The 27516-nt window shown below is 39.0% G+C and overlaps 1 protein-coding gene across 11 annotated transcripts in view; it reads left to right on the top strand.

Moving 5' to 3' along the window:
* The window catches only part of ODAD2 (outer dynein arm docking complex subunit 2), a 114532-nt gene that overhangs the window by 66248 nt on the left and 20768 nt on the right, over positions 1 to 27516 (top strand). For all 11 annotated transcript variants that reach the window (XM_061587165.1, XM_061587168.1, XM_061587169.1 and 8 more), the window contains 3 exons: positions 3074 to 3188; positions 20605 to 20793; positions 23234 to 23455. In XM_061587165.1, coding sequence (XP_061443149.1) covers positions 3074 to 3188; positions 20605 to 20793; positions 23234 to 23455 — 526 coding nt within the window. The remainder of the gene's footprint in view (positions 1 to 3073; positions 3189 to 20604; positions 20794 to 23233; positions 23456 to 27516) is intronic.

The raw sequence follows: 27516 nt of genomic DNA, 5'->3' as shown, positions 1-27516 counted from the left end.
TAAGCACGAGAAATAAAAGCAGCATTCTTCCTCCAGGTCTAACAACAGCTCCAGAACTCAGCAGCTCTCTGGTAAGAAACCTCCTTCCTTCCCTTATCCCCAGTGAGACCAGTGAGAGAAAACTGTTAGAGTTTGCAGACATTTGGAGGAGGACAAGAGACATGGAATCTGTTTAGACAGAATTGGGCAATGTTTGTTGAATACTGGCGTAACAAAACACCACACAATCCAAAATATTTATTTGAAATTAAATAAAGTATGCTAAATTATGAATGCTATACTTTCAATTTCTCTATTTTTTAGTTAATCATCTTTGCAAATATGTATGATTTAAACTGAATAAAAATTATGAATTCAAGAGAGAGGAAGATGCATGGGCTCTCCAAATAATGATAGAATGCAGCTCTTCAGAATTCTCTTGTATTTACTTGGATTGGCTTATCCTTTCTGTTTGCAAGAAGCTCAGAGTCTATCCATCATCTCACTGATACAAGCTAGTTTTTAAGGAATTGTTATTGGGTGTCCTTTTTCCCATTCCAACAGCTTGCATGTTCTCTACCATGTACAAGGCCTGACATTTGGACTGAGGCGAAAATGGTTCAAAACTTAAAAAAAAAAATACAGGGAGGGAATACTGCCTTGCAAATGCATTTACGCATGTTACTAGCCTAGCAAAATTCTTACTGGCCTGCCCACCCACCAATAAATACTGTACGTGGATGAAAAAGCCAATTAATTTTTTTTAAAACCTGCAGCTTACACCGTGCTGTAACAGAATTCTTACCCCCAAAAAAGAACAAAGATACAGGGAACCAGACGTCACAGTGAACAGGGAGAGTACACTTGATATAAAAGCCATATAATTAGTCCTAAGGAGGAAGCATTTCTCAGGGGGGTGTTTTGTTTTCTGCATTTCCTTTCATTGTTTCTTTTGCAGCTAATGGCTGCTACTTACAATGGTGGAGACAGGAGAGCATAGGACCAAGTGTGAGGCTTTCAGCACCAGAGCAAGAAGCATGATTTGTCCCCTGATGTTATTAAGTAGATAGTGGGTGGTTGCTACAGGATCAAGCATCCCAGGGGATGGGAGTCAGGAGCTCTTAAGACAGACCAAGTGTAGATAGACTGGTTCAAACAATGAAAGCAGGAAATGTGGGCAGAAAGGAAGACAAGGTCAAGGCAGTAGCTGTAGCTTTAAGGTAAGCACAGTACCCTAGAGGACACCTAAAAAAAAATAACTTGGTCTTGAATCCACAGTCATGTTTGGACTCATTAGATGGTCTTATTACTATTACTGTTTGTCAAGGTCAGTTTCTTCACTGTTGATCTGTGACAGCCGTTCAGGTAGGGATTGGCATGAGAAACAGCAAGAGGTACTCTGCATAGTTTTTAAAGTGTTCTGTGCATGATGATAAAATACTGATTTTCTGAAACGATGTTCTAAAATCAATAGAGGTGCCTTAGATTTTAAAGTTACCTGGATACAGTTTTCCATGTAGAAAGGGCAAATGCACCTGGTACGGGCGAAGAGCCAGATGCTTATGAGAAGACATGACTGGCGAGGAGGGGGCAGTGGCACCTATTGTAGTGGTGATGCTTCCTCCCAAAGCAATGTCCCAAACATTGGACAACAGCATGCTCCCTTCACATGTGATCTCCATTCTGGAGTCATGTGGGGAGGGCAAATCCTCTCCCTGCTAAACTCAGCGGAGCAGCATTTACATAAGTGTTTTATATGTACTTGTGTACTGAATCCTTATTTTATTACCACTTCTTTGTCTATCCTTTGGTTTCCTATTTTCCATTCAGAATTATGTTTTTTGATGTTAGTGTTCTTTGTACTGGCAGTGTCAATCCGCCTGTCTTGTTTTAAGATTTCAAATTGTCGTTGCTCCTCTCCAAAATACCTGGATGTTGGAAGCAAAATTATATAACCAGGTTGCATCAATTTAAATAAAGCTGTAGTTACTTTAGACAGAGAGTTCGTGTCCTAAATCATTCTGTCTGCATCAAAATAATTGTATGATTACGTACTGGGCTGATTTTCTACTTACTTTTCATTCCTGGCAAACTCATTTTACATAATGAATAGAAATTAGATGTTCTTGCTTGATTTTTATATGAGTAAAATCTGTATTTTATTTTATTTCCAAAATAATGTATTCACAATTAAAGATGTGGACAAACTGTGTAGAATTAAACATTTGAGGTTATAAATCAAAGTATGCCTGATTTTCTTTATCTTCACTTCATCTGCTTTGAATTTTACATATCTTCCTGAACAAAGCCATGTTTGTAAAGGATATTAAGTTTTGTTTGGTCTTCCTCTCCATTTTAAAGTACTCGGCGGACTTTAATATGAAGTTATGATCCCCTAGACTGATTGATATATAAACATAAGACAGATGGTTTAAAGATGACTCTGATGATAATTCATTTTTCAGCTAGACATGTAGATACTTTGATTACAGTATGTTTAAGCAATTATAACACAGTATTCAGTGTTAGTCTTGTCAGTAAGGAACACAAGGGAAACAAGTTGCACGTTATTCATGCCCAACAAAGGGTGCACTGTGGTGTGACCCATTTTAATTCCAAATGTTAGGTTAGCAACATAGAAATTTAAAATATGTCATACAGCAAGGTAAATAAATTAAACATAGACTCGATATAGAGTTAAGTACATAGTTTTTTTGGCATAAATATTTGTTTTGGAAAGTATTTGTTGCTATATGAAAGAAACTAGTATGTTTGAATTTTGGTTTGACTTTGCATGCAGCTTGTTAAAAAGTCACGTGGCTTGTTTTTAAGTTACAAGAGTCGTAGCTATATAATGCAGTTTATTTTATTTTTAAAGTAAAGTGCTGTTGGGGGATGTTGTGTATAGCACTTGTAAGATTAAATGAGAAAGTATATCTTGTTCTAAAATTTCTACAATTATCCATCATAAAGAATCTTGGCATGTTTCAATGATAACATTACACATGAGTCTTGCACAGTTATCAGCTAATTAATAGAATACAGATTGTACATCTCTTTTTCAGTTGATGTCTTGAATGTCTCTTTTTAATAGGATAATTGATCGTTTGGATGGTGTTCGTTTGTTATGGTCTTTATTGAAAAATCCTCATCCAGACGTTCAGGCAAGTGCTGCCTGGGCTATTTGTCCTTGTATTGAAAATGCAAAGGTGAGTAAATGTTTTTTTAAAGTAACCAGTCTTTTCCTAAGTTGATTACTAGTAACATGCCCACCTCATGTTATAAAGTAGATATACTCGGTTGTTATTTACTACAGTTTGCCTACATTCTTTAGTTACCCTTTACTTTCAGTTGTGTTAAATATTGCAGTTATTACCCTTTTCAATATTTAAGATGTGCTGCTTGCTACACATGCAAATAGAATTGAGATGGAGCTAGGGATTAGTGGGATGGCTGCTGATGTTGCAAAGGCACTAGCAATTCCCTCAGAGGGGGAAAGCAGTGATATTTCTATATGCATTTCTTAAGGGAAAGGAAGATCTAGCAGGATCTCTAACAAACAATATAATACAAAAATACAAAAGGCCCAATACTTCTGAAAAGAGTTATACACACACACCATACATATCAATGGCTTCAGCTAAGCTCAAAGAGAGTTTCCTAAATAAGTAATTGTGGACAATTGTTCTTCATTTTAAGTAAGTTAATATATTTGTTCATAAATTGTTAATATATTTGTTCATAAATTGTAACAGCAATACCAAAATACTAGTAAAGCCCAAACTCAACAGTACTTGTATGGGTACACAATAGATAGTTTTGATTATATCATAGGTCATGGCAGAAACTACAGTTTGATCAACAAGATACAGGATGCAAAAATCTATAGTCGTTGATCACATATGCATAAAAAGCCCTTGATATACATTGCTGGAGGTGAACCTGTGGCCCACCAAGCCATTTCAAGTGGCCCACCAGCCTCCATCTTCCTCCCTGTGTGTGCAATATATGTACAGTATGTATATCTGTCAAGAGTGGTGTGTGTATGTGCAAAAGAGACAGTGGGTATGGTGACACGCACTTTCACTTGGACCATGCGCTTCACTGACCTTTCAGGTGGCCTGCCAGCCTCCATCTTCCTCCCTGTGTGTGCAATATATGTACAGTTTGTCTGTCTGTCAGAGTGGTGTGTGTGTGTGTGTGTGTGTGTGTGTACAAAAGAGACAGTGGGTATGGTGATCCCCACCGTCACTTGGGCCATGCCCTTCACTGACATGTGGCTCTTAGAGGACTGGCCAACAGTGAATGTGACCCCTAGTATATGTGCTCAGCTACGAAGATATAATATTGCCATTTTTTTCATATGCATCTATTCCTGTTAATAGGTTTTTTGTGAATAGTGTTTTGAGATTTCTAGTAAACGTAACAACAAACAAGTAAAAACAATCAAAGTACAATAAATATGTCACTCTTTATAAAATAGAAAACGAGTACATTCAGCAACAGAAGCTTTATGTATAAAATAGAAAGAATACCAGAAAGCAGAATAATAGAATTGAAAAGCAGGGTACACATCCCACCAAAAGGAAGTTAATGATGAGGGTGGTCTCACTTCTGCCCCATCTTCGATAGCATAACATAAAAAGGGAAACCATACTGGAGTAAATTTATCGGAGGATGTCTTCTCCCAAGCTTTTATTCACTTTTGAGTTAATTTTTCATCTAATACAAGTTGCCAAAGTCTGGTAAACCAATTTTTTATCAATCAATGTTCTTCCCCCTTCCAATTTTTGGCTATTTCAAGCCTCGCTGCAAGTAGGAATCTGGATAGGAGAGACGTCTGAGTTTTAGGAACAATGGAACCCTGTTTAAGGAAAAGAAATGCCAAGCCCGTATCCAGGATAATTGTAGCTTTAAGGACTTTACTAGCAATTTGAAAAAATCACTCCAGAATTGTCTCACTTTATTACAGTCCCACCATAAATGTAGGAAAGAGCCATGGATTGGGCAACTCCTCCAGCACAGAGGGGAAAGGGAGGAGTTGATATAGTTCAGTTTGACCGGAGTGAGGTGCTACTGATGTGTAACTTTCAAACCGTTTTCTTTGATGAGGGCTAAGGTGGCTCTTGAGTGTGGGCCTACCCATATATCACTCCATTCCTCTTCTGTGATTTCCCTCCCCAGATTTAGCCCAAGCTTTACGTACCGAATTTTCTTTTCCATGTTTAAACTCTAATAGGAGGCTATAAGTTATAGAGATAGTGCCTTTTTGGCTAGAAGTTCCCTGTTTACACAGGGCTTCATAGGATGTCAAAGAACGTGGCAAATCTTCTGCTTTGTAAATTGTGTTAATAAAGGAGGATGCTTGTAAGATTCTATGCCAGTTGACTCTTAACCCAGAGAGACATTTTTCTAATTGAGAAATTGATAAAGGACATCCTCAGTCAAACAGAACTTGCATTGTTAGCAATCCCCTCTGCTCCTAGCCTTCAAATTGCCTATATTTGTCAATGTGATGAAATTTGGGGTGATCTAGGAATGGAAAAAGAGGGGACGGCCAAAGCACTAGTTTGTGGACCCACTGAGTCCAGATTTTCAAGGTGGTGTTCAAGAAAGGGTGAGTGATTGAGGAAAGAGCACATTTAGATAGTGGTAAGAAAGGAAGTGATCCTGTTGATGGGCATTTCATTTCCGAAGTAATTTTCATTGAAATCAAAGGTATACTTAGATGAAAACAAATCATTTGAGTTAGTTGTTTGATCTGCGATGCTTTGTAATATAGTTGCAAATTTGGCATGCCAAAACCTCCCTTATTACTTGAGTGATACGGAACTGCTTTACTTAAGCATGAACGTTTACCACTGTTACAGAAAGAGTCAAGCCTTGTTGCCATTTCTATAGGAGTGTCTCAGGGAGATAAATGGGGAGAGTTTGGAAGAGAAAGAGGAATTTCAGCAGAATGGCCATTTTCACTGCAGCCACCCTGCCAAGCTAAGAAAGGGAAAGGCTTTTCTAAGAATAAAGCTCAGTTTTAATAGCTCATATTAATGGATTGAAGTTACACCTTTTTAATTGTTTTAAGTCTTTGGTAATAGTTACCCCTAGATATTTAAAGCCACCAAACACCAGTGGGAGACCAAATACACCACTCAAGTGAACCTGTGTTTGCAAGGGGAAACTGATGCAAAAAAGTCCAACTTTCTGTAGTTGATTTCTAACCCTGCCACTTCTTTAAAATTACGGAGCACATCATGAGGTTCTTGTACAAATAGGAGTATGTCATCTCCAAAGAGGTTGATAGGTGCTCTTGGCCATTAATAACCAAACCTTTAATATTTGGGTCTGCTGTAAGCTTGTCAGCCAGTACTTCCATTGCAATTGCAAATAATATAGGAGATAAAAGGCATCTCTGCTTGGTGCCTCTTGTTAAATTAATAAAAGGGGAATCAAATCCATTGATACTAATTGTCGCTTGGGAACTAGAATAAAACTGATGAATGACATTAAGGAAGTAAGGACCACAATTTAATTTAGTTAATAAGTGGAGTAGGAAAGGCCATTCAAGACGGTCAAAGGCTTTGAAAGCATCTAAGGAAAGTAGTGCAAGAGGAGCGCTTGTTCGTGAACTATGATGGACAATATTAACAACCCGTTTTACATCATCTGAAAGTTGCTGCTTAAGAATAAAACCTGTCTGTTTAGTGTGAATGTATCTAGAGATAAAGACATTTAGTCTCTGAGCCATTATCAAAGTAAGTAGCTTAGCATCTTGATTCAGGAGAGCTGTTAGGCAATAGGACCCCAGGGAACACAGATCTTTATGAGGTTTAGGGATAAGAACTATTCTACCTTGTTTCCAGGTCTCTGGGATCCTATCTCCCTACATAATTCCGTTCATCAGTGCTTGTAGATGAGGAAGGAGAATTTCACTAAATGTCTTATAAAATTCTGCACCAAAGCCATCAAGACCTAGAGTCTTTCCATTTTTCAGATGTTTTATAGTGACTTCTATTTCTTCAGAAAGAATAGGACTGTTTAAGTATTCTCTATGCTCGAGGCTCAATGGGGGAATTTGTTTTTTTTTTTTTTTGTACCCCAAGTCCATTTTATTTCAATAAATCTTAACTGGATGCAACACTGTTTATACACACACTTGATAGAAATTGGATATGAAAATGAACAACCATATTTTGCACAAAAGAGACACCTCTGCAATCTCCAACACTGCACTGGCACTTTGACAACCTATACAATCCATGCAAACACATTCTTATTAAACAACCATTCTTTTTTTTTCATTAATTTTTATTCAAATTTTTAAAGACAAAAAACAAAACAAAACAAAAATTATTAAACAATAAAATAAAATGTTGACTTCCGATTTATCGCAGATCAGCTATAAGTCTACAATATATAACAATCCTGTCTCCTAAATTATGTTATAAAATCACTTTCCTCCAGTAGCTATCTTAACTATTCATCAAATCTCATAAACATTACTTTATTCTTCCCACAAAAAGTCAAAGAGAGATTTCAATTCCTTGAAAGATATATCTTTCAATTTTTCTCCAAATAAACATGTCGACCAATCCATCTCATTCAAATCCACTAGGTCCAATAATTTCAATAGCCATTTTTCCATTATCAATATTAATTCCATCTTCCATCTTCAATAATCCTGTTAAGTCCAATAATTTCAGTAACCATTCTTCCATTATCAATAATCCTATTAAGTCCAATAATTTCAATAGCCATTCTTCCATTATCAGTATCCCGTAATAATCTTGTTATCATAGCCATAGTCCAAATAAACATATAGATTAATCCATCTCGTCAAACCAGTTTGATCCAATGATTTCAATAGCCATTCTTCCAATATCAATATTGATTCCATCTTCCATCTTCAATAGTCTTGTTCAGTCCAGTATTTTCAGTATCCATTCTTCCATTATCAGTATCCCATATTAATCTTGCTGTCATAACCATAGTCATATAATAAGAGTCTGATGGGAATGTCCCTCATCACAAATCTTTTCTTGCCATCAGTTCTGAATATGTTGCTGAGATATTGTTGTAAAGTCACATCTCTGCTCTTCTTTTTTACAGAATGCACTGGCTCATCTCTTAAGAATTTTTCCATTGTCCCATATCTGTAGCCAATTCCATAGATTTTTTCTATGTCAAACTCCATCACATCATTCCAGTCCAAAAAATTATCCAAGACATTGATAACTTTATCTCTATTATCTTCATTAATTTCTTCAGAGACAACGTTAAGTTCCAAGCAGTAAGCTTTGTTTCTTGTATCCATAGACTCCAGATCTTTTTCCAATACTACATTTGTTCCAGTCTCCAGAGCCTCCTCTCTCACAGAATCCACTATTTCTTTAAACTCCTGCGTCATTTTGCTAAATTCATTTTTCATCTTCTGTCTACCCTGTCTCCAGATTTGTTTCGTTATCTCAATCTCATCCATTATTTTCTGAAACATGATTTCTTCCATGGTCTCAGCCCCTTTCCTGATTGCCATTCTTAGAACCACAAAAACAAAAATTATTTCAGTCACAATTGGGTTAATATTCCAGGCTCGATGAAGTCACAATGTAGACAGTACAGCCTGCCTTATCTCTCATGTTCAGGAATACAAAACAAATCCAGTTCCCAGCTTCAAAAGGGTTAGTGGTGTCGTGAACAAGCAGATTCGTCAAAAAGAAATAGACCAAAAAGAAAATAATCCCAAACATATAATGCTCCAAAGTTCATAAATCAAATTTATTTATTTATTTTTTTCCCTCCTCGAAATAGAAATCCCTCCTCCGTTTATATCTTCAAAATGCACCTCCAGGCCAGCTTTTTGCAATTAAAACTAAGATAGGCTTTTTTCAATTTTTCTCCTCCTTAGTTTAGTGAATAAAGGAGAAAATTTTTAACTCACCCAGAATATCTTTATAGCTGATTCATTGACAAATCTCTTTTTGCAGCAACGATTAACCAAATGAAAAAAAAAATGTAGAAAGAAGGGTGCTTGCTTGTTTAAGTCCGTTCTTCTTTAAAGAAAAGATAAACGTGTCGTTTATTCAGCTAGAGCGTGATGGACGTCCTCCGGCATTGCTGGCTGAACCTTCTCTCATAAATTAATGAGATCCAGTCCTCCCAAACAAAAGAACATAAGAACATAAGAACATAAGAAGAGCCTGCTGGATCAGGCCAGTGGCCCATCTAGTCCAGCATCCTGTTCTCACAGTGGCCAACCAGGTGCCTGGGGGAAGCCCGCAAAACAGGCTTTTATGGTTAATCTCTATGTTTCTCCCTTCCCGAGAGAAAATCTTCATCAGTCAAAAAGAATGTTCTGACTGATTTACGCTGAGGCTCAATGGGGGAATTTGAAGGTCTGTTAAAAATGTGTCAATAGAAAAATCTTCCGGTGAGTCTGTAGTATACATTACAGAGTAGTGTAAAAGTCAGCAAATGCAGAACTAATATCAATTGTGGTTGTTGTTGTTATGTGCCTCCAAGTCGACGACGACTTATGGCGACCCTATGAATCAGTGACCTCCAAGAGCATCTCTCATGAACCACCCTGTTCAGATCTTGTAAGTTCAGGTCTGTGGCTTCCTTTATGGAATCAATCCATCTCTTCTTTGGCCTTCCTCTTTTTCTACTTCCTTCTGTTTTTCCCAGCATTATTATATTTTCTAATGAATCATGTCTTCTCATTATGTGTCCAAAGTATGATAAGCTCAGTTTCATCATTTTAGCTTCTAGTGATAGTTCTGGTTTCGTTTGTTCTAACACCCAATTATTTGTCTTTTTTGCAGTCCATGGTATGCGCAAAGCTCTTCTCCAACACCACATTTCAAATGCGTTGATTTTTCTCTTATCCACTGTTTTCACTGTCCAACTTTCACATCCATACATAGAGATTGGAAATACCATGGTCTGAATGATCCTGACTTTAGTGTTCAGTGATACATCTTTCCATTTGAGGACCTTTTCTAGTTCTCTCACAGCTGCCCTCCCCAGTCCTAGCCTTCTTCTGATTTCTTGACTATTGTCTCCATTTTGGTTAATGATTGTGCCAAGATATTGATAATCCTTGACAAGTTCAATGTAAGTAGCTTAGCATCTTGATTCAGGAGAGCTGTTAGGCAATTGTGGTACAGCATTTTTTTTCTTTGTGAGAGAGCACACCAGAAAGAACATTTCTCAGTCTCCGTTTGCGCACTGCATTGGCTAAGAGCTTAGAGGTCTTGTTTCCAAATTCAAACTATCGCTGTTTTGTATAAATGAGAGACTTATGAATAGTGTCTATGTCATAAGCCTGCAGTTCTGCACGTTTTGCTGTTAGCTTGTGGTATATCTTAGAGCCTCCCTTGTTTTTATGGGCTGTTTCAAGGGCAGAGATTTCTGCAATTAGAGCTGCTGTTAGAGCTTCCTGTTTTTTTTAGTATGGAAGCTTCTTTAATACACAAACCTCTCATTACTGATTTCATAGCATCCCACACTGTCACCTGGGTGAGATCAGGGTAGATGTTGAGCTTAAAATATTCAGAGAGCAACTCCTTAAGTTTGCTAACCAAATATCTTTGGTGTAGGAGGGGGATGTATTGAGTCTCCAGGCGGCAGTGCAGGAGCCATTTTGCCTCAAATCTACCACCAATGAGAGAAGGGTGTGATCAGATTAGTATTGGACCAATGTCTGCATCAACAACAGCAGGGAGCAGCGTTTTGGAGATCAAGAATATATCTATGCATGAATAAACCTTATGCCTTTTTGAGTAAAAAGAGTAATTGTGTTCTGTTGGGTTACATTCTGGCCAAATGTCTATTAAAGCTAATTTATCTATTACATGGGAGAAATCTGAGTTAGGACAGGCAACGAGGCAATTTGCTCCACTCCTATCTTTACTGTAGTGCAGAACATCATTAAAATTGCCTCCAACCCAGAGCTTGGAAGTAATTTGTTGGGGGGGGGAGCAGGGGAAGTCTTCTACTCCTCTGATTTGTGGGTGAAAATCATGTGCCTCAAACTGTGCTTCTGTGCAACATCGCTGTTCCCTTGTGCTCTGTGGGTGGGTAGGAGGTGACAAGGGAGGAGGTGGAAGAGTGAGACGGGATGGAGTGGAGAAAACAATTGTTTTAAAAAATGGATGGTGGTGGTGAAGAATGGAGTGGAGGGAAAAAGAAGCCAGAGGGTAAGAACATGGATAAGGAGAAGGAGGCAGCAGCAGAATGGGGATAAAGAACTGTGGAGGTGAAAGATGACAATGTGTGTGTATGTGTGCGTATATATATATATACACACACACACACTGTGTTTGCACTTGGCACACAAAGTGGCCTCCACCACCTTCTCTGGCTACTGTGCTGCATTTGCAGTATTTTAACTTTTTTGCATCTCATGGGAAAATGTTTGCTTGGGTGAGTGTCCCTTAGTTGGTGGTAGGGCAGAGTCCGGGAGGTGGTTAAATGAAAGAGATTATGCTTGCTGGCTGAGTGGGGGGGTTTCACTTGGTTTGACATGCAAAGATCTGAGTAGTGGCCTCTGTCTCCCTCCCCACCTCCCTTACCAGTGGAGAGACCACCATTGCTATCTTATGGATAAAAAGAATTATTCTACTACCTCTGTATGTGTGTGTTTATTTTTAATATTGTTTTAGGCTACTTAGATGTGCAGCAGCCAAGACCAGCACCTTGTAGGCATTTTTTAAAGTAACTGAAATGTAATTGTAGTGATTACTTTTGAGGAAAAGCAATCAGTTACTTTCAGAGCAATTGTAATTATAATGGTAATTACTACTTTTTGGGCCGTGTAATTGTAATGATAATTTACTACTTTTGAAAAGTAATCTTGCAAGCTCTACCTCCAACAAAAATACAGTAGGGCTCTGCTTCTCAGTGCACTGCTTTTCGGCATTCCGCTAATACGGCGTCCACGGGGCGATCAGCTGGAGGGGGACTAGAGCTCCCCGCTCTCCAACTGATCTCACCGGACGAGGGGAAGATCAGCTGTAGAGCACTACAGCTGTTCTCCTCTTCCAGCACGAGCAGACTCTCATCCTCGAGCTGATCGTGCCGGAGGTAGGGAAGATCAGCTGTAGTGCGCTACAGCTGATCTTCTCATCTTCTGGTGCGATCAGACTCCCGCGCTCAATCTGATCGCACCAGAGGAGGGGAAGATCGGCTGTATAGCGCTACAGCTGATCTCCTCTTCTGGCGTGATCAGACTCCCGCGCTCGATCTGATCGCGCCGGAGGAGGGGAAGATCAGCTGTAGTGCGCTACAGCTGATCTTCTTGGGGTGATCAAACTCCTGCACTCCAGCTGATTGCGCTAGAGGAAGGGAAGATCAGCTGTAGCACGCTACAGCTGAGCTTCTCCCCCTCTGGCGCGATCAGCAAGTTAAGTTCCAGGCCCTTGCATGCTACAGCTGATCCGCTTTTCGGAAGTTTTCGCTTTTCGGCAGGGGTCTGGAACCTAACCTGCTGTATGAGTGGGGTCCTACTGTATCACTTTCAGCAAATGTTTCAAGATGAGTCAGGCAGGAAGGAGAGTTGTTGAGTGTTCAGGCAGTAGATAGATGCCAGAGTTATTTTTGAGTCTGCTATAGAACCACGAAGAAATAAGTGGCATCCTCTGGGATCCAAAAGCAATTCTTCCGCATGGAAAGGACATCTAGAAGCTATAATAGTGGCAACTGCTCTGGATTTGGATGATCCACAAGCTGTGTAATAATCACCCATCCATCAACCTTTAAGTTTGTTAGAGGATACATCTTTTTGATGAGTTTCTTGCAAAAATGCGACATCAGGATATGCCTTCCGTAATAAAGTTCTGATTCTAGCATGCTTCACAGGAATCCCCAATCCATTCACATTAAGGGAAAACAGTTTTAGTCCAGACATTTCCTAAGTGTGTTACATAATAATGTGACTTTGAGAGGGCATGGAATGACAAAAAAATTTTAAGAACACTACAAGACCTTAACAATTAGAACAATTAGTCAACCCATATCGTGAGGGAGACTTTGCAGCCTCACAATCTGGAAATACATCCCAGGATTGCCCACGGGTCAACTCTGCCAACATTGGGATAGTAGCAGAGAAAGAGTCCAAACATAAGCAGCAACATTCCTCAGAATAGCAAACGTATAAAAAGAATGAAGGTTGTCTGATAGAAAATTCAGTCAGGATCGGAAGAGGAGCCAGCAGTTTGATCTGCAGAAGGGCTAGGAGGTGTAGATTGAGAAGCACCCCGCTTCTTTCGGCTAGACCATTTAGCTGAAGGTGAAAATGTATCTCTGTTACGTGATGATTCAGATGGTAAGTTCAGGAGCTCAAGCCCAAGATCGTGTAGTAAAACAAATACTTGACCTATCGTTGAAGCTGTATAAAAATGGTCTCCTCGACAAACCATAAGCTTGAAAGGGTAACCCCAGTGGTAGGGGATGTTAGCTTTTTTCAGAATCTCAGTGAACAGCCTGAAAGCCTTGTGGCTCAGCAGAGTATCAGGGCAGACATCTTGAAAAATCTGTAATTCAGCATTTTCATAGGAGATCCATTTAAGCTTTCGCAGTGCATCATAGATTAATTCTCACTTGCGAAATCGCTCGAAGTGAATAACCATGTCCCTAGGGGGACCACCATTCTTTGATTTATGACGCAGAGCACAGTGAGCCCTTTCAATCTCAGCTTCTGCTACAGGTCTGTGAGGTGCAGTTGTGTAAATAATTCACCAATAAAAGCAATCATCTCTCCTTTTTCAGTCCCTTCTGGTACCCTACATATGCGCAGATTCTGTCTGCGAATACAATCCTGCTGATCTTCCAGTTTAATTTGGATATCTAGTACCTGATTCATTAAGTTGTCTGTCCTGATCTTTTGTCTTAAAGCCAGCTCAAAAGCTTCATCAGTGGTTGTAGTGATTTCTGCAGCTTGGGTGGTCACATCCTTAAATGACTGTTCAAGGGGTTTGAGAACAGCTTGCCAACTCTCCATAAGATTAATTTGCATTTGTTGCATTTGTGCAGCTAAATCTGCCAGAGAAAGTTCAGCAGGAGCCTTTGACAGTTTTCCTGCCTTCACTTTATTAGTTGCCATTTTGAGCATGTCGGTTTCACCCCCTCCTCCACTGAGCTGTCAAAAGTTGTAATGTAACAGAACAGGGATGTAAAAGCTAGGAAAACTAAAATTAGAGTGTTTGTGATTTCCTCTAAATCCCCGAACCAAAGCTACTCACAGGCCATGAAAGGTATAGACAATCATTCATTCGCAGTACAAAGGAAATGAGGAATATCACTGAGATCCAGGGTTAAGCAGCCATCTTGGCAGCAGGCTAGCCATGCCCCCCAGGTTTCTTTAAAAAAAAGACAACCAGGTCTAGCAAGAAATGTTTCTAGATATCTTCTGATAAATTGAGCAACTCAATAAATAGTAGGGTAAATTTTCACTACATCTTGCCTACAGATTCAATATCCTGTATTTAAGTGAAACATCCATATAAGCTAAACACACTTAGAAGTAAGTCCATTAACAGGATCAACTTCTGAGTATACATGTATAGGATTGCACTGAGAATGAGTATTGAGGGAAATCTGTTGGAAACACAAAAGGATCTGTGCCCACTTAATAGCTATCACCTTTTTAAATACCTTATTTTAAAAAAACCATTCTTTTGACTCTGGGACTCTGGAATCCTTTCGTTGCCTTAACTAGCAACATTTTAGCCATGATAAATAAGGCAGCCCAAAGTTTATGCTCATAAATTAGTTTGTCAAAACATGTCGTAAAGTTACAGATTGTCATATTGGTCTTCATCTGCCTTGTGACTAAATTGCTTTGATAGTCAACTTCTCAAAACATTGGATTATGTTACATACAGTATATCCCAACTTGCCTGCAACCCTTCCTGCATTTTGGGTTAGAGATGTTACTCAATTTTTATAACCTAGCATTATATATCAGTGACTAAAAACTTGGTATTGGGCTTCTCCTATACCTACACCAGCGAGAAGATACTACCAAATGCCAAAATATCCCATTCCCTCTTCCCCAATTGCTTGCTATGTCACTTTCATAAGCTTTAACAATAGACAAAAGTGTATCATTCCCAAGAGCAATATTTGATAAATTTGCAACATATAATTCAGTACCATCACCTTTGAAAATTGGTGATAGTATTGGGAAAGGGTGGTAGTACTGAACTATAGATGCAAAAGCTGCAACTGTCAAGTTCAAAATATGCTCCCAAACTATGAAATAATAATAATACTAATATAAAATTTGTATCTCATTCTGCCTCCTAGCTGGGGCTCAGAGCTGCAAACAAAAACGCTAAAAACACTAAACATTTTTTTAAAAAACTTTTAAAAAATCTTAAAATGCAGTTGCAACACAGACACAGACTGGGTTATGGTCTCTACTTTTCAAGGCTTGTTGAAAAAGGAAGGTGTTCAGTAGGGACCAAAGAGTTTACAGAGATGGTGCCTGTCTAATATTTAAGGGGAGGGAATTCTAAAGGGTAGGTGCACAACTCTAAAGGTCTGCTTCCTGTTGTGTGCACCTCCTGATAAGATGGCATCTGCAGGAGGGCCTCACCTGCAGAGTGCAGTGATCGACTGGATATATAAGGGGTAAAGACAATCTTTTAGGTATCGTGGTCCAAAGCTGTATAGAGTTTTGTACACCAAAACCAGAAACTTGAACTTGGCCCTGTAGCTAATGAGGAGCCAGTGCTAGAGACACTGATAAAGATGAGGAAAATTGGAGCTCCTCTTAATGATTTAACTGAAATTGAAACAAAATGAATCAGTCTATACTTTAATTCCATATCCTTAAGGGTTTAGGGTATGCAGTAAATTTGGGGTGATAAAATCACTAGAGTCAGTAGAGACTAAGCTGAGGCAATATGTTCCTTACATTTATACCTAGGTAATCAAAATGCTTTTGATCAATATGTAAGAATAAGTTCTCTGTAGAGCACTATTAAATGAATAATCACCAAACCCTTAAATATACAGGGCTGCAGGATTAAACAGAGAGCAAGAATTTTACAGAATGGAATTGAAAGTTACTGAATGCTAAAATTAGGGCAAGTGATTTGCAGAATCACTTCCTTAATATTATGCTATGGTACAGGACACAAACAACAAACGTGAAGCCTGTGTTTATATGAAAATCTCCCCTCCCCTCCCCTCCTCTCCCCTCCTCCATCAGATATACCTGGGCTACTTGCATTGGTGCACAGAATGAGGAAGGGAGGGTTGCATCAGCACAGCAGAGAACTGCTTGGTGTTAACTAATGTTGTTTTGTAATGGTAAGATATATATAAAATTGAAACACTTTACTAGGTTTTGTTAAAAAGAAAGAGAACAGTGGCCAGGTAGGTAACTAATCATTGTAATAGAAGCAGATTTAGAGTAATTAGCTGGTTAATTCAATAGCTATAAACCATAACGGTAGAAGTAATTGCTGTGACAGAATGGAAGTGTATTAGCCAATCAAAGCAAATAATTATGAAGAATTGCAATAAAAAGTGTTCTGAAGTCTGTTGATACTGGAAAGCATTTTGTAGTCATGATACTACTTTATTCCCTATGCTGAATAATGTAGTAAAAAATATTCAGAAATTACAAAGTTTTCCTTGTTTCAAGCATGGTTGCTGTGTTGATCCTAAACAAAGACACATAGGACCCAAAATGATCTAGACATTTTTATATGTGGGTTATGGTCTCTTGAGCTAGCCTGAACTTCAGCATTCAAAAATCTTTCTTCATAGTATCACAAAATTCACCAAGAAGTGCCAAGATAACACAATTCTTTACATATTTCAGTGTGAAACTTAGTTTGATTAAAAGTAATTTTCTCTTAACTTTGAGAAGTTGTTACAAAATAATGGAAAAAATAACTTTGAGTATGCTCATTTCGTGCTAAGTTGGCTTCTCTTGGCTCATTCATATTTCATCACATAAAGACATGAATTGTACTATTGTGAGTGGGGAGAGAAGCTATGTACTGAGGCCTGAGCACATGTCATGGCTCCTGCTGGGAGGAAGGGTGGGATATAAATCAAATAATAAATAAATAAATAATAGACAGAGAATGTGCTACCTTCTCCATATTATATAAGGGTATATAACCACATAACATCTCTATATAGCATGAATGATGTCTGGGAAAGGGACACGGAGGGCACTGGTATACCACAAGTTTGGGAAGTGCCAGCCAATCAGGAGTCTCTGCTTTTGCCAGTGTGGCTCTGAGTGTCATCTTGCCCAATTCCCCTCCGCCACCACCCTGACTAGTCTTCATCATGGGATTAGCCACTGGCCATTTGCAAAGCTATTTAGGATTTTTTTTTTTTTTTTGGTGTGCCCTCCCAACTGGAAAAACTGAGCGTGCCTTTCTTGCCTTCTTCATGCTGCAAAGCTTTGGGGGTTGCTAAGTTAATTTGGCTGATTGAGAGAGTGATACTAATTTGGCACATCTGGCAGGTGCGGCATGTAGGCAGGAAGGCTACCCTGCTGAGCACTCTGAGGCATCTTTATGGTGAAGGATGTTCCAACCAATCTCTCACAGCTATCTGGCAAGACGACCTACAGAGGAGAGCTATCCTTATGCCCTGGTAATCTCAGCTCATTTAGGGCTGTCTATTCATGATGGCATGGGACTGTCAGGTGCCTCCTCAGCACACTGCTAGGGTGAGAAGGCAAGGACAAGAATAGAGCAGTCATTAGGTGGGCCTGCTGTTTAGAGGCTGTCTGGTTGCTTAGGACCTGGCTACCAAAAGGAGCATCTCTTCCTGTACTATACAGCCCATGCTTTACGATCAGGTCCATTTGATTACACCATCATCAAACAAGTCCTGGCCTTCCAGAACTCATAATAGGGTCTTCTCAGTGGCAACACCCTAGCTGTGGGCCACTCTTTCCCTTGAGGTTAGACTGGTGCCAACACTGGTTAGTTCTGGGGACCAGGCCTTATGAACAAGCAGTTTGGGCCTATTAAAGTTGATAGAGGGTAGCATATATAGCATTTTATACTGTAAACTGCTCTTTGTGTCATTCTTTAATCTGATTTTATGTTGATGTATTTTGTATGTTGTGACCTTCTCTGAAATCATATTAAAATAAAGGGTAGTATATACATTTTACATACCATGTCTTCATTTTGGGTGGGGTGGCATTGCAGGAGATTATATATCATCTATTAAAAGATGCATAATTTACTTTGGCCTTTCTAAGCTTAGTCATAAGGCAATATATATTAATGCAAATTATTTCATAAAGCCAACAAACTAAGGAATCATCACAGCAGTTGCTATCTAATATTCATGTTTAATGGACAACAGGTGACCATGGGATGGGCCTCAAAAACATATTTGACTGTCCCCTGACAGATGTTTCAAATCTTGATCACCAGGGTAAAATATTAGTCCTCAGTTCCTTTTGAAAAATTTAACTGTAATGTTTCTTTCTCATTTAGATTTTGTCTGTAATATACATGTAGTGTGTAAATTGACCTATTGGTATGAAATGCCATGTAAAAGTAGATGCATTCCATAACTGAAATTTTTGCAGATAGGTGCTGCTAAACTTTATGGAGCTTGACGGCTCATGAAAGGGTTATTTTGTATAACAAGACACATTTCTGGCCCAGAACTGTCTTTAGAACTGTGTACCCACACACAAATATCAAAGTTGGTTATCCCTCATATAGACGTAGGCTGTGTATACACTTGTCTGATTGTAGCACAATTACGTAGTTTTTCTCAGTATGGAATCATAAATGTTTATGCTCAACATGCTGTTTTCAATCTAGATTGAATGTAGATCTTTCCATCCAGATGGGTGGGGTATGATTACTTGATTTGCCTTTAAAACCCTCCCCTCGATTAGATTACCTGTTTGAAAATCTTCCCCATGTGATCTTGGTGCGCATTTACCCACAATGTCATTGGGAAGTATGGATACACCCCCATTACTATGACTGCCTACATCTGTCTTCAAATGGAAACACTGTATGGTAATGCGGATTCAATCTGCAATGAGCTTTTATTTTTGGAATGAAAGCGATTTTATTTATCAAGAAGTGCTTTTCAGAGGCAAAAAATATGCAGTAGGACTAGACTGTGTGTGGACAAGGTAGAAAAAACAAGCTCAGTTTTCATTGATTCTTGAATAAAATGTCATGTGTATGCAGCCTTATACATTTATCTGCCAAGACATTTGCTTCATGTATTAATTACTTACGTTATGCTATTAGTTTTTCTTTCTCATATAATGGTACTCTATGAAACGCAATAGAGGCAAACTGAACTTTTTCTTCCTGCCTGCCCTCCTATAAATGGACTTAGTAAGTTGGGGTGTGCTTTAAAATGGCAGGCCATGGAATTAGACAGGGACAGGTCTCTAGAAGGAAACCTAGTGTACAGAGGACTCTTGGTAACTCAAGTTTATTTGCTCAATCACACCATCACATTTTTGGGCAAAAGCAGCTAGACTTGATGAATTGGCTTTGACATATTAAGCTTTATAAGACATTCTAAATGGAAAATACTACTAACTTTTTATTGGGAAGCTTTTATCTATAAGGGTAGAATATTTATAAACACGATGCCTTTTCAAAGCAGCATTTAGTTTACAGTAGCTCATACTAAGTAGAGAGTGTCATTCACAGACCTGAAAGAGGATTCAAACTTCAATATTTTGGCAGATAAATACATATGTCATTGAATGTTGATATTAAAATGAACAAATGGCAATGATCTGGTCCTGCAAATCATGTGACCCAAAGTGCCCCAAAGATTCTGGTTGATAGGGCTCTAGTCCTTTTGGGACTCACTCAAATACTGACTTCTGCTGTGACCTTGGAAAAGGTTATTTATTCTGCTGTATCACTCTTGTACATATCTGCAATGAGGGTTCTTTTTCCTGACCTACACTGTTGGGGGATGGGAGAAACCTCCTTATGGTTATTATAATAGATTTGAGGAACAAAGACATGTAATGTGTGACAGAGGGATCACAAATATACTCAGAAGCAATTCATGAGTGAGTGGAGAAATTTCAGCCAGGATCATGGGATGAGAATAGCTGCTGAATATATTCATTATCATCTGGTTCATACTACATCATCTGGCACAGCACAGACAACATTGCAGGAATAATGTTACTTTTGCAGTACAGATCACATAGATTGATCGCAGTTTGGATTTGTACAATGAAACATGCATAGGAAGGAACACATTTTATGTTTAACCAACCTTCAGACTTGAACAAGTACAAACAGGGGTTGAATTCAGACTTAGTCATGTTTAGAGCAAATCCATTGAAATCATTGGGATTAAGTTAGTCATGACTAACTTTAAATCCCACTGATTTCAGTGGTCTTCTCTAAGCATGACGTCTGGATCCGACTAATAAACCCCAACAAGATACCAAACTGCTTCTCATAAATGTGCATGTTTGGAAACAAGGATCAAGAATGGCATGTGAAATCAGCTATAAAATGCAAAAAAACCTGCAAATTGTATTTTCATTGAGCCACTGCTTTCACTACATTAAATGGAGACTGAGCCAGATTAAAAATTAAGTAAATTCTTTTGTTTTGTTTTCACTCCACTCAGGATGCTGGTGAAATGGTTCGTTCATTTGTTGGTGGTTTAGAGTTGATTGTCAATTTATTGAAATCAGAGAATAAAGAAGTTCTGGCAAGTGTGTGCGCTGCTATCACCAACATAGCAAAAGATCAAGAGAATTTAGCTGTTATAACAGACCATGGTGTTGTCCCTTTGTTGTCCAAACTAGCAAATACAGTAAGTAATGCCTTTTTTATAATATGCTCTAACACTTGCTAGCTTACTGAAACCTGCTGCAAAGGGCTTATCCACATGGGAGCATAACTAAAGATGCTGTTTTTACCTCTGTTTTCCCTTTACACCGTCCACAGTAAGGGCTCAATGCCAGCTGCAAACACAGTGTTTTGAGGGGAAGCATCAATCATGCAGTTTCCTAAAGACCACGCCCTCTAATTTAACATTTCCATTCCCTCTGGTTACCTGGCAGCCGAGCATGCTCAGTTTGTTCTACCAGTAAGTGTCATTAAAAAAAAAACCCAGCAGTGCAATTATTAGTATTTTCACTGGTACAATATAGCTGAAATACAAATCTTTGCTGAAACGCTGTTATGCTTTTGCACGCAAGTTAGGGGGGGAAAGAAAATAAAGGCACCGTTTGCAGCAACATAAAAAAGGCTTGCAGAATGGGAGAGAGCAGCAGAAGTTTCTCTTCAGCCCACAGGAAATGAAATGAAAGAAGGGAGGAGGAGGGAGTGGGCATGGAGAGGGGAACAATTGACACACACCTAAAAGCATTGGAGCAAAGCGTCTGCAAGTCCTAGAGATATGGAGTGAAGACATTTTTTCCTTCCCTTTTCAGATTATCAGAGGATTGGGTTAGTATGGATTTACAGGGGGAAGGCTGTGTGATAGCTTCTGTTTGCCAGTAACATCATGTGAACCATGCAACTTAAAAGGAGATGCAAGTAGCACCAAACACACTGTAAACCCCTGTGTAGATAAGCCCGTACTCTCTTGCAGCTAGCACACATGGCTGCTGAACGTGCTCTCTTTCTCATGTTGTATAGAAAAGGAAACCAACATTTTTTTAAAAAAAACAGAGGGTATTCTTAAAAAATGAAACTTTTGAGAGGTCCAGAATGAAAGCCTGTGGTGTGGGCTTTACTATGAAGAGGAGGAGACTACATCTGTCTGTCTTTAAATTACAAAGATACATTGGAGGACCGAGAGACTAGGCAGGGAAATGCAATTTCTCTATGTCCTGCATGTTGTTCTTGGAATGATATATTGACCTCTTCTTATTTACTTAAGAAGAAAAATGATTTTCATAGCCTTCGTTTTAAATTTTTTTATGGTGTTTTGTTTATTCACTTTAATACACCTTTAAAAAAATCAGTTTATAAGGTTGGTGTGCACATAACACTTCACCACAGTTTAGCATTATGTGGATAAGCCTCAGTGAGCCTGACCAAAGGGCTCACACACTGTCCTTCCACTCTTTTCCTCCTCCAAAGCCAGGAGGAGGACTTCTGCCAAGTTTAATTTCATTTTAGAGAAACGTGGCTTAACATTATATGTGAACCAGGAATCCTGGATTAAAACAAACAATGATTAGTGAAACCAGCTTCATAATCTCTGGTCTGAAGCTGGATTGTTTAGCAACTAACCATTGTTTGATTTCTACCAGATTCCCGGTTCACATGTAGTACTAAGCAGAGATTGAAAGTAAGCTTGGCGAAAGTCTTCCTAGCTGTGTGGAGGGAGGAGGGGAGGGAAAAGCTTGTGAGCCTGATGCTTCACTTGAGTTTGCTGAGGCTTGTCTGTTTAGTGCTATACCAGGGGTAGCCAATATGGTACCATCCAGATGATGTTGGATTCCATCAGCCTTAGTCAACATGGGCAGTGGTTAGGAATGACATGAATTGTAGTCCAGCAGCATCTGGGGGCACCATGTTGGCTATTCCTGCCCTAAACCATAGTTTATAGTTTATGTATAAACCAGTGCATTGTGTGTGTGCCGACTGCATGTGTGTGTATGTCTATTTTGTTCTAAAACATTAAGAGTCAGAATTCTAATTGCATAACAGATAAATTATTCCAAAGTATTCAGCTTCTCACTGTTCATGTTTATTTATTTATTATTTATTGCAAGTCAATTAAAGAATTCCATTACCTAAAGACAGGGATGGGGAACCTTTGGCCCTCCAGATGTTGCTGAACTGCAAGTCACATCAGCCCCAGCAAGCATGGCTGATGGCCAGGGATGATGGGAGTGGTAGTTCAGCAACATCTGCGGGACCAAAGCTTTCCCATCCCTGCCTTAAGATAAGGAAATGGGGTAGATGCCTCAGTAGAGCAGCTCTGTGGCCTTGTAAAGGAATATGGGCTGTGTTCCTTGTAAACAGTATATGTCTAGGAGCAGAAGTGACCATGTTTGGCCTTGCCCATCTGTTTCCCCTATGCAGATGATGTCCACTACAGCATGGGATCTCACCATATGAAGTGGCTCCTATGTTGCTTTGATAATATCAAATGGGGTCCTGTTGAAAGGGATGGAAATATCCATTGTATTTTTATTAGTTGCATATACTGTCATATGACAGTGACATCAATAAAAATGCCTCAGAATATTAACTTACTGTATAAATAACAGACTTATTTTTTTCTCCTTGCGTAGAACAACGACAAATTAAGATGTCATTTAGCTGAGGCTATTTCTCGTTGCTGTATGTGGGGAAGTAACAGGGTTGCCTTTGGAGACACCAAAGCTGTTGCCCCTTTAGTACGTTACCTGAAATCAAGTGACCCAGCAGTTCATCGAGCTACTGCACAAGCCCTCTATCAACTGTCAGAGGATCCCAACAATTGCATCACCATGCATGAAAATGGGGTAGTAAAGGTAAGGAAAAAACCTCTTTGGTAATAACCCAGTTTTAACCATATCAGTGGTAAGATGTCTTCACAGTGGAGGCATGCAAAAATGGCCTTGGCTTCTAGAAGGGGATTTTATTGGATAGTAAAATGGCCATCCCTCCAAACATGTATCTCCAATCAAAACTGAGGCGTAAGTATGGGACAAAATGTTATGAAGAACAGATGGCTGCAGCTGAAGCAGCAGTCCTACATCTATTCCTTCTCTCTATCCATAACATGAAGAATAATAAACTTTGTGATCTAATGTCACAGTGCTCTGAGTGTCTGCTTCACATTTTACCTGCATACATACCATGCACTTAAAGCACATGTCAAGCATGTGGCCTCCCCCAAAGAACCCTGGGAACTGTAGTTTATCCCTCACAGAAACAATTCCCAGCATCCTTAACAAACTACTGTTCCCAGGATTCATTGGGGGAAATGCATGTGCTTTAAAAGTATGATGTGCGCGCAGCCACAATTGGCTGCTGCTGCTTAAGGGGGTAGGAGAATACGAAGTGCAATAACATCATGTCACATTCTTTGTTTCTGTCCATGGTACTGGGGAGAGATGAGAAAAAGATGTGGGTGTGCCATGCATCCCTCATATTACCTCATTCCATTCTAAACTTTCCTTAACTATACCATCCCCAGGAATATTGTTGTCCCTCTTGAGTGTCTGAATAGTTCAAAATACTGTTGAACGAAGGAGAATTGTATCATTGTCTGAAAAGTTTGAAACCAAATCACATAGTCACCCAACATTTTGCGGTTAGGAGGGGATGAGTAAGGTTGCAATCCTAACCCCACTTACCTGGGAGTAAACCCCATAGATTTCAAAAGGACTTACTTCTGAGTAGACATGGTTAGGACTGAGCTGTAAGCCTCTTCATCATTCTTCAGAAAAGAAAAGTGGGGAAAATTTTATTGTATGTATTGGTAATTCTCTCCAGCACCAAATAAATGTTTGACTATATTGTAGCCACCCAACAGGTAACTGCCAAAAATTGACTAATGTATTTTAATTGCCCTATTTACTTTTAGTGCCTGCATACATTTTGAATTTTCCATCTTTAAAATGCTTGTTTTCATTTACATTTTTTTAATAATATGTTTTTAACCCTTTTTTAAAGATGTTTTTAAAGCTTTTTAAAATGTTTTTAATGTTGTTTTGTTTTAATGTATTTTAAGGTCTGTTTTATGATGCTTTAAAGTGTTTTTAGCGTTTCTGTTTGCTGCCCTGGGCTCCTGCTGGGAGGAAGGGCGGGATATAAATCAAACAAACAAACAATAAATAAATAAATCTAGGGAGTCATTTTAGTAGTAAATTACAAATTATTATTCTGGGAACATAGGAAAAGTATATGCACTTCAAATGCATTTCACAAATAACTATTTTTATTCTTCAGAAATATTTAAACTGAGTCAAAATATTATACTGGTTGTAATTGCATTGAGTTGGTTTACTGCCAAAGCTGTTTGCTCTGAAGTCCTCAATTTGAAAATTCAGTGGTGAATGAAGGAAAAAGTGTTTTGATTACTTAGAAATTTAAAATCTGCAACCGAAATATATACTTAAATGTAGGTATTATAACCAGTATTCCTTCCTGATCATATTGTAAACTATCTCCAATTCTTGAGGAGTAGTTTACATACCTTTTCATCCTAGTTTTCAATAAATCAGTCCCCTCCAAAGATGACACTGGTGAGTGTTGCAGATGTAAAGCTCCTGATCTATTGACTCAGGTTAACAAATTCAAGACTGGATGTATCTTCTTCCAGAAGTTGCAAATGTCCTTACTTTTGTCCTGCCAACCTTCTCTGTATTAGCCATTATCTTGACACTATCCTGGTACCACGGTTCCCTTTTAACCATAATTTAAACCTGGTTAGCAAACCTGATTATGGAGCACATCTGGTTAGCTTTGACTAAAGTTAATTTCTGTGCCTAAGTAATGCTTAACTAGGGTCAGCAGAAAATGGTTAGGAGAAAACATTTTACTTTTTTTATCCTACCTTTCTTCCACTTAGGAACTGAAAAGTGGTTTACAGCATAAAAATACAAAAGGCAATCCAAACAATAACAAAATGCCACAATAAAATCAGCAGCTGGAAAGCAGAACAGGAGACAAGAAAGTCCGGTTCAAAAGTAGTAAAAAAAAATCCACTGCAGAGCTTCAGTTGGCACCAGAAGACATGGGCTGCATTCACACACATTGCTAAACTGGCAGTCCCTGACATGGTACCTGTCACCATGCTAGTGCCTTCAAATTTCCCCCTTATCTTCCATCAAGGTTTTCTGGCCCTTTTCATTTTTTTGAAGTTGTTGGTTTGTGGGTGGTGGTTGTTTTACCATGAGCAGCTCTGGGTTGACTGGAGAGTCAAGTGCAGGCATGAATCCACCCTGCCTTCATACCTCCCTCTCCTGGGCACACTCTGCTTGTGTGTGTTTGCATGTTTGTGTGTGTGCTGTTACCAAGGTGGCAGTTATAGGGCTTTGAGGAGAGAATGCTCAGAGGGGCTTCAGTCACAAAAGCTGAGCTCATGTCTTCCAGGTTGATGCCATTTTTTGCATTCAATGAAATAAATTATATTGCAGGACCTGCAAGTGATGATCTGTTTGATGTAATATATTCTACCCATCCTGGTGCTTCTGAAAGTAGTTGCCTCCATGAGGTACACACAGGTGATAACAGCATTTGGAGTGGCAAGGATGAGATCCAGGATTGCTGATAGGTGGTTTAAGTACATCTGTCACTAGTGGTTTGTATAAATTAGGAGGCTGGCGAAATGCTATAACGGGAGGCTTGTTGATGGCTTTCGTAAGATGGTCAGAGTTTGCGAACAATGCGTAGCTCTCTCTGATTGCCAGGTGATAGTTAGGAGATACTTGAAATCTACCACAAATGGAATACATTGTTCTTTTCAAACCTCATTTTGATGGAGAAGGTTTTCTCTAGACAGAATGGAAGCTGAGTGGATGTTGAAATCAATTACAGGCATACCCCACTTTAACGTTCGCAATGGGACCGGAGAGTATACTTTAAGTGAAAATCTACTTTAAGTGAAGCAATTATCTTCACTTGTACTGCACGCAATCACCACTAGATGGCAGCAGCGTCATGCCAATAAAATGTACGTTATTCCGAAGTGCGTGAACGTTAAGCGGGGTATGGGGACGTATGGAGCATGTACGTTATAGCGAGGCAACGTTAAGTGAAGCAACGTTAAGCCGGGTATGCCTGTACATGTGAAGGATATCCTCTGGAAAGGAGGCTTTTAAGTTCACTGATCCTTCATTGGTATTTATCTTTGTTGCTGCTGATACATTGGATAGCTAAGCTACAAATAATCAGAGCTTGGAAAAGTTACTTTTTTGAACTACAACTCCCATCAGCCCAATCCAGTGGCCATGCTGGCTGGGGCTGATGAGAGTTGTAGTTCAAAAAAGTAACTTTTCCAAGCTCTGCAAATAATATTTTTCTTTATTTGTGTAGGATGGCAGGATTTCCACTTTAGATAGGTGTGAGCACTGTTGGGTTTGTTGTAGGGATCAGTGGCTATTTTGTTGTTCTCAGTGGTGAGAAGGACATCAAGGAAGGAGATGTGTGGATTATCATTGGTGCTATTGAATGTAAATAGTTGGATGAATAGAGTTGATGTAATTTTTAAATTATTCTAAGTTCTCTTTGTCATTTATCCAGACCACAGATATGTTATCAGTGGGTTGCCATCATATGATCTGTTAGTGACCTTTATGAGAATCTCTTGTTCCAGTTTATCCATAAATAGATTTGCTTCTGATGGAGCCATGCGAATCACCATAGCTGTGCCTGTTGCAAGTCAGGACCAGTGTAGCTAAAGTTGTGATAACCTCTGTTGGAGGATTGTTAGAATTTCTGGTGTTAAGTAATTCATGTAAAGCCTGAATCCCATCACTATGTGGTGTATTGGTGTAAAGAGAGGTGACATCTAAGGTAGCTAGTATAGTATTCTTCTGGAATTGATACTGCTTGTTTGGATGCTTAATTTTAACTAAGAAGTTGT

This window comes from Rhineura floridana, chromosome 10 (genome assembly GCF_030035675.1).
Source record: "Rhineura floridana isolate rRhiFlo1 chromosome 10, rRhiFlo1.hap2, whole genome shotgun sequence".
Taxonomy (NCBI): Eukaryota; Metazoa; Chordata; class Lepidosauria; order Squamata; family Rhineuridae; genus Rhineura; species Rhineura floridana.
Note: the sequence above shows the minus strand (reverse complement) of the source record. Positions and strands in the feature narration are given on the sequence as shown.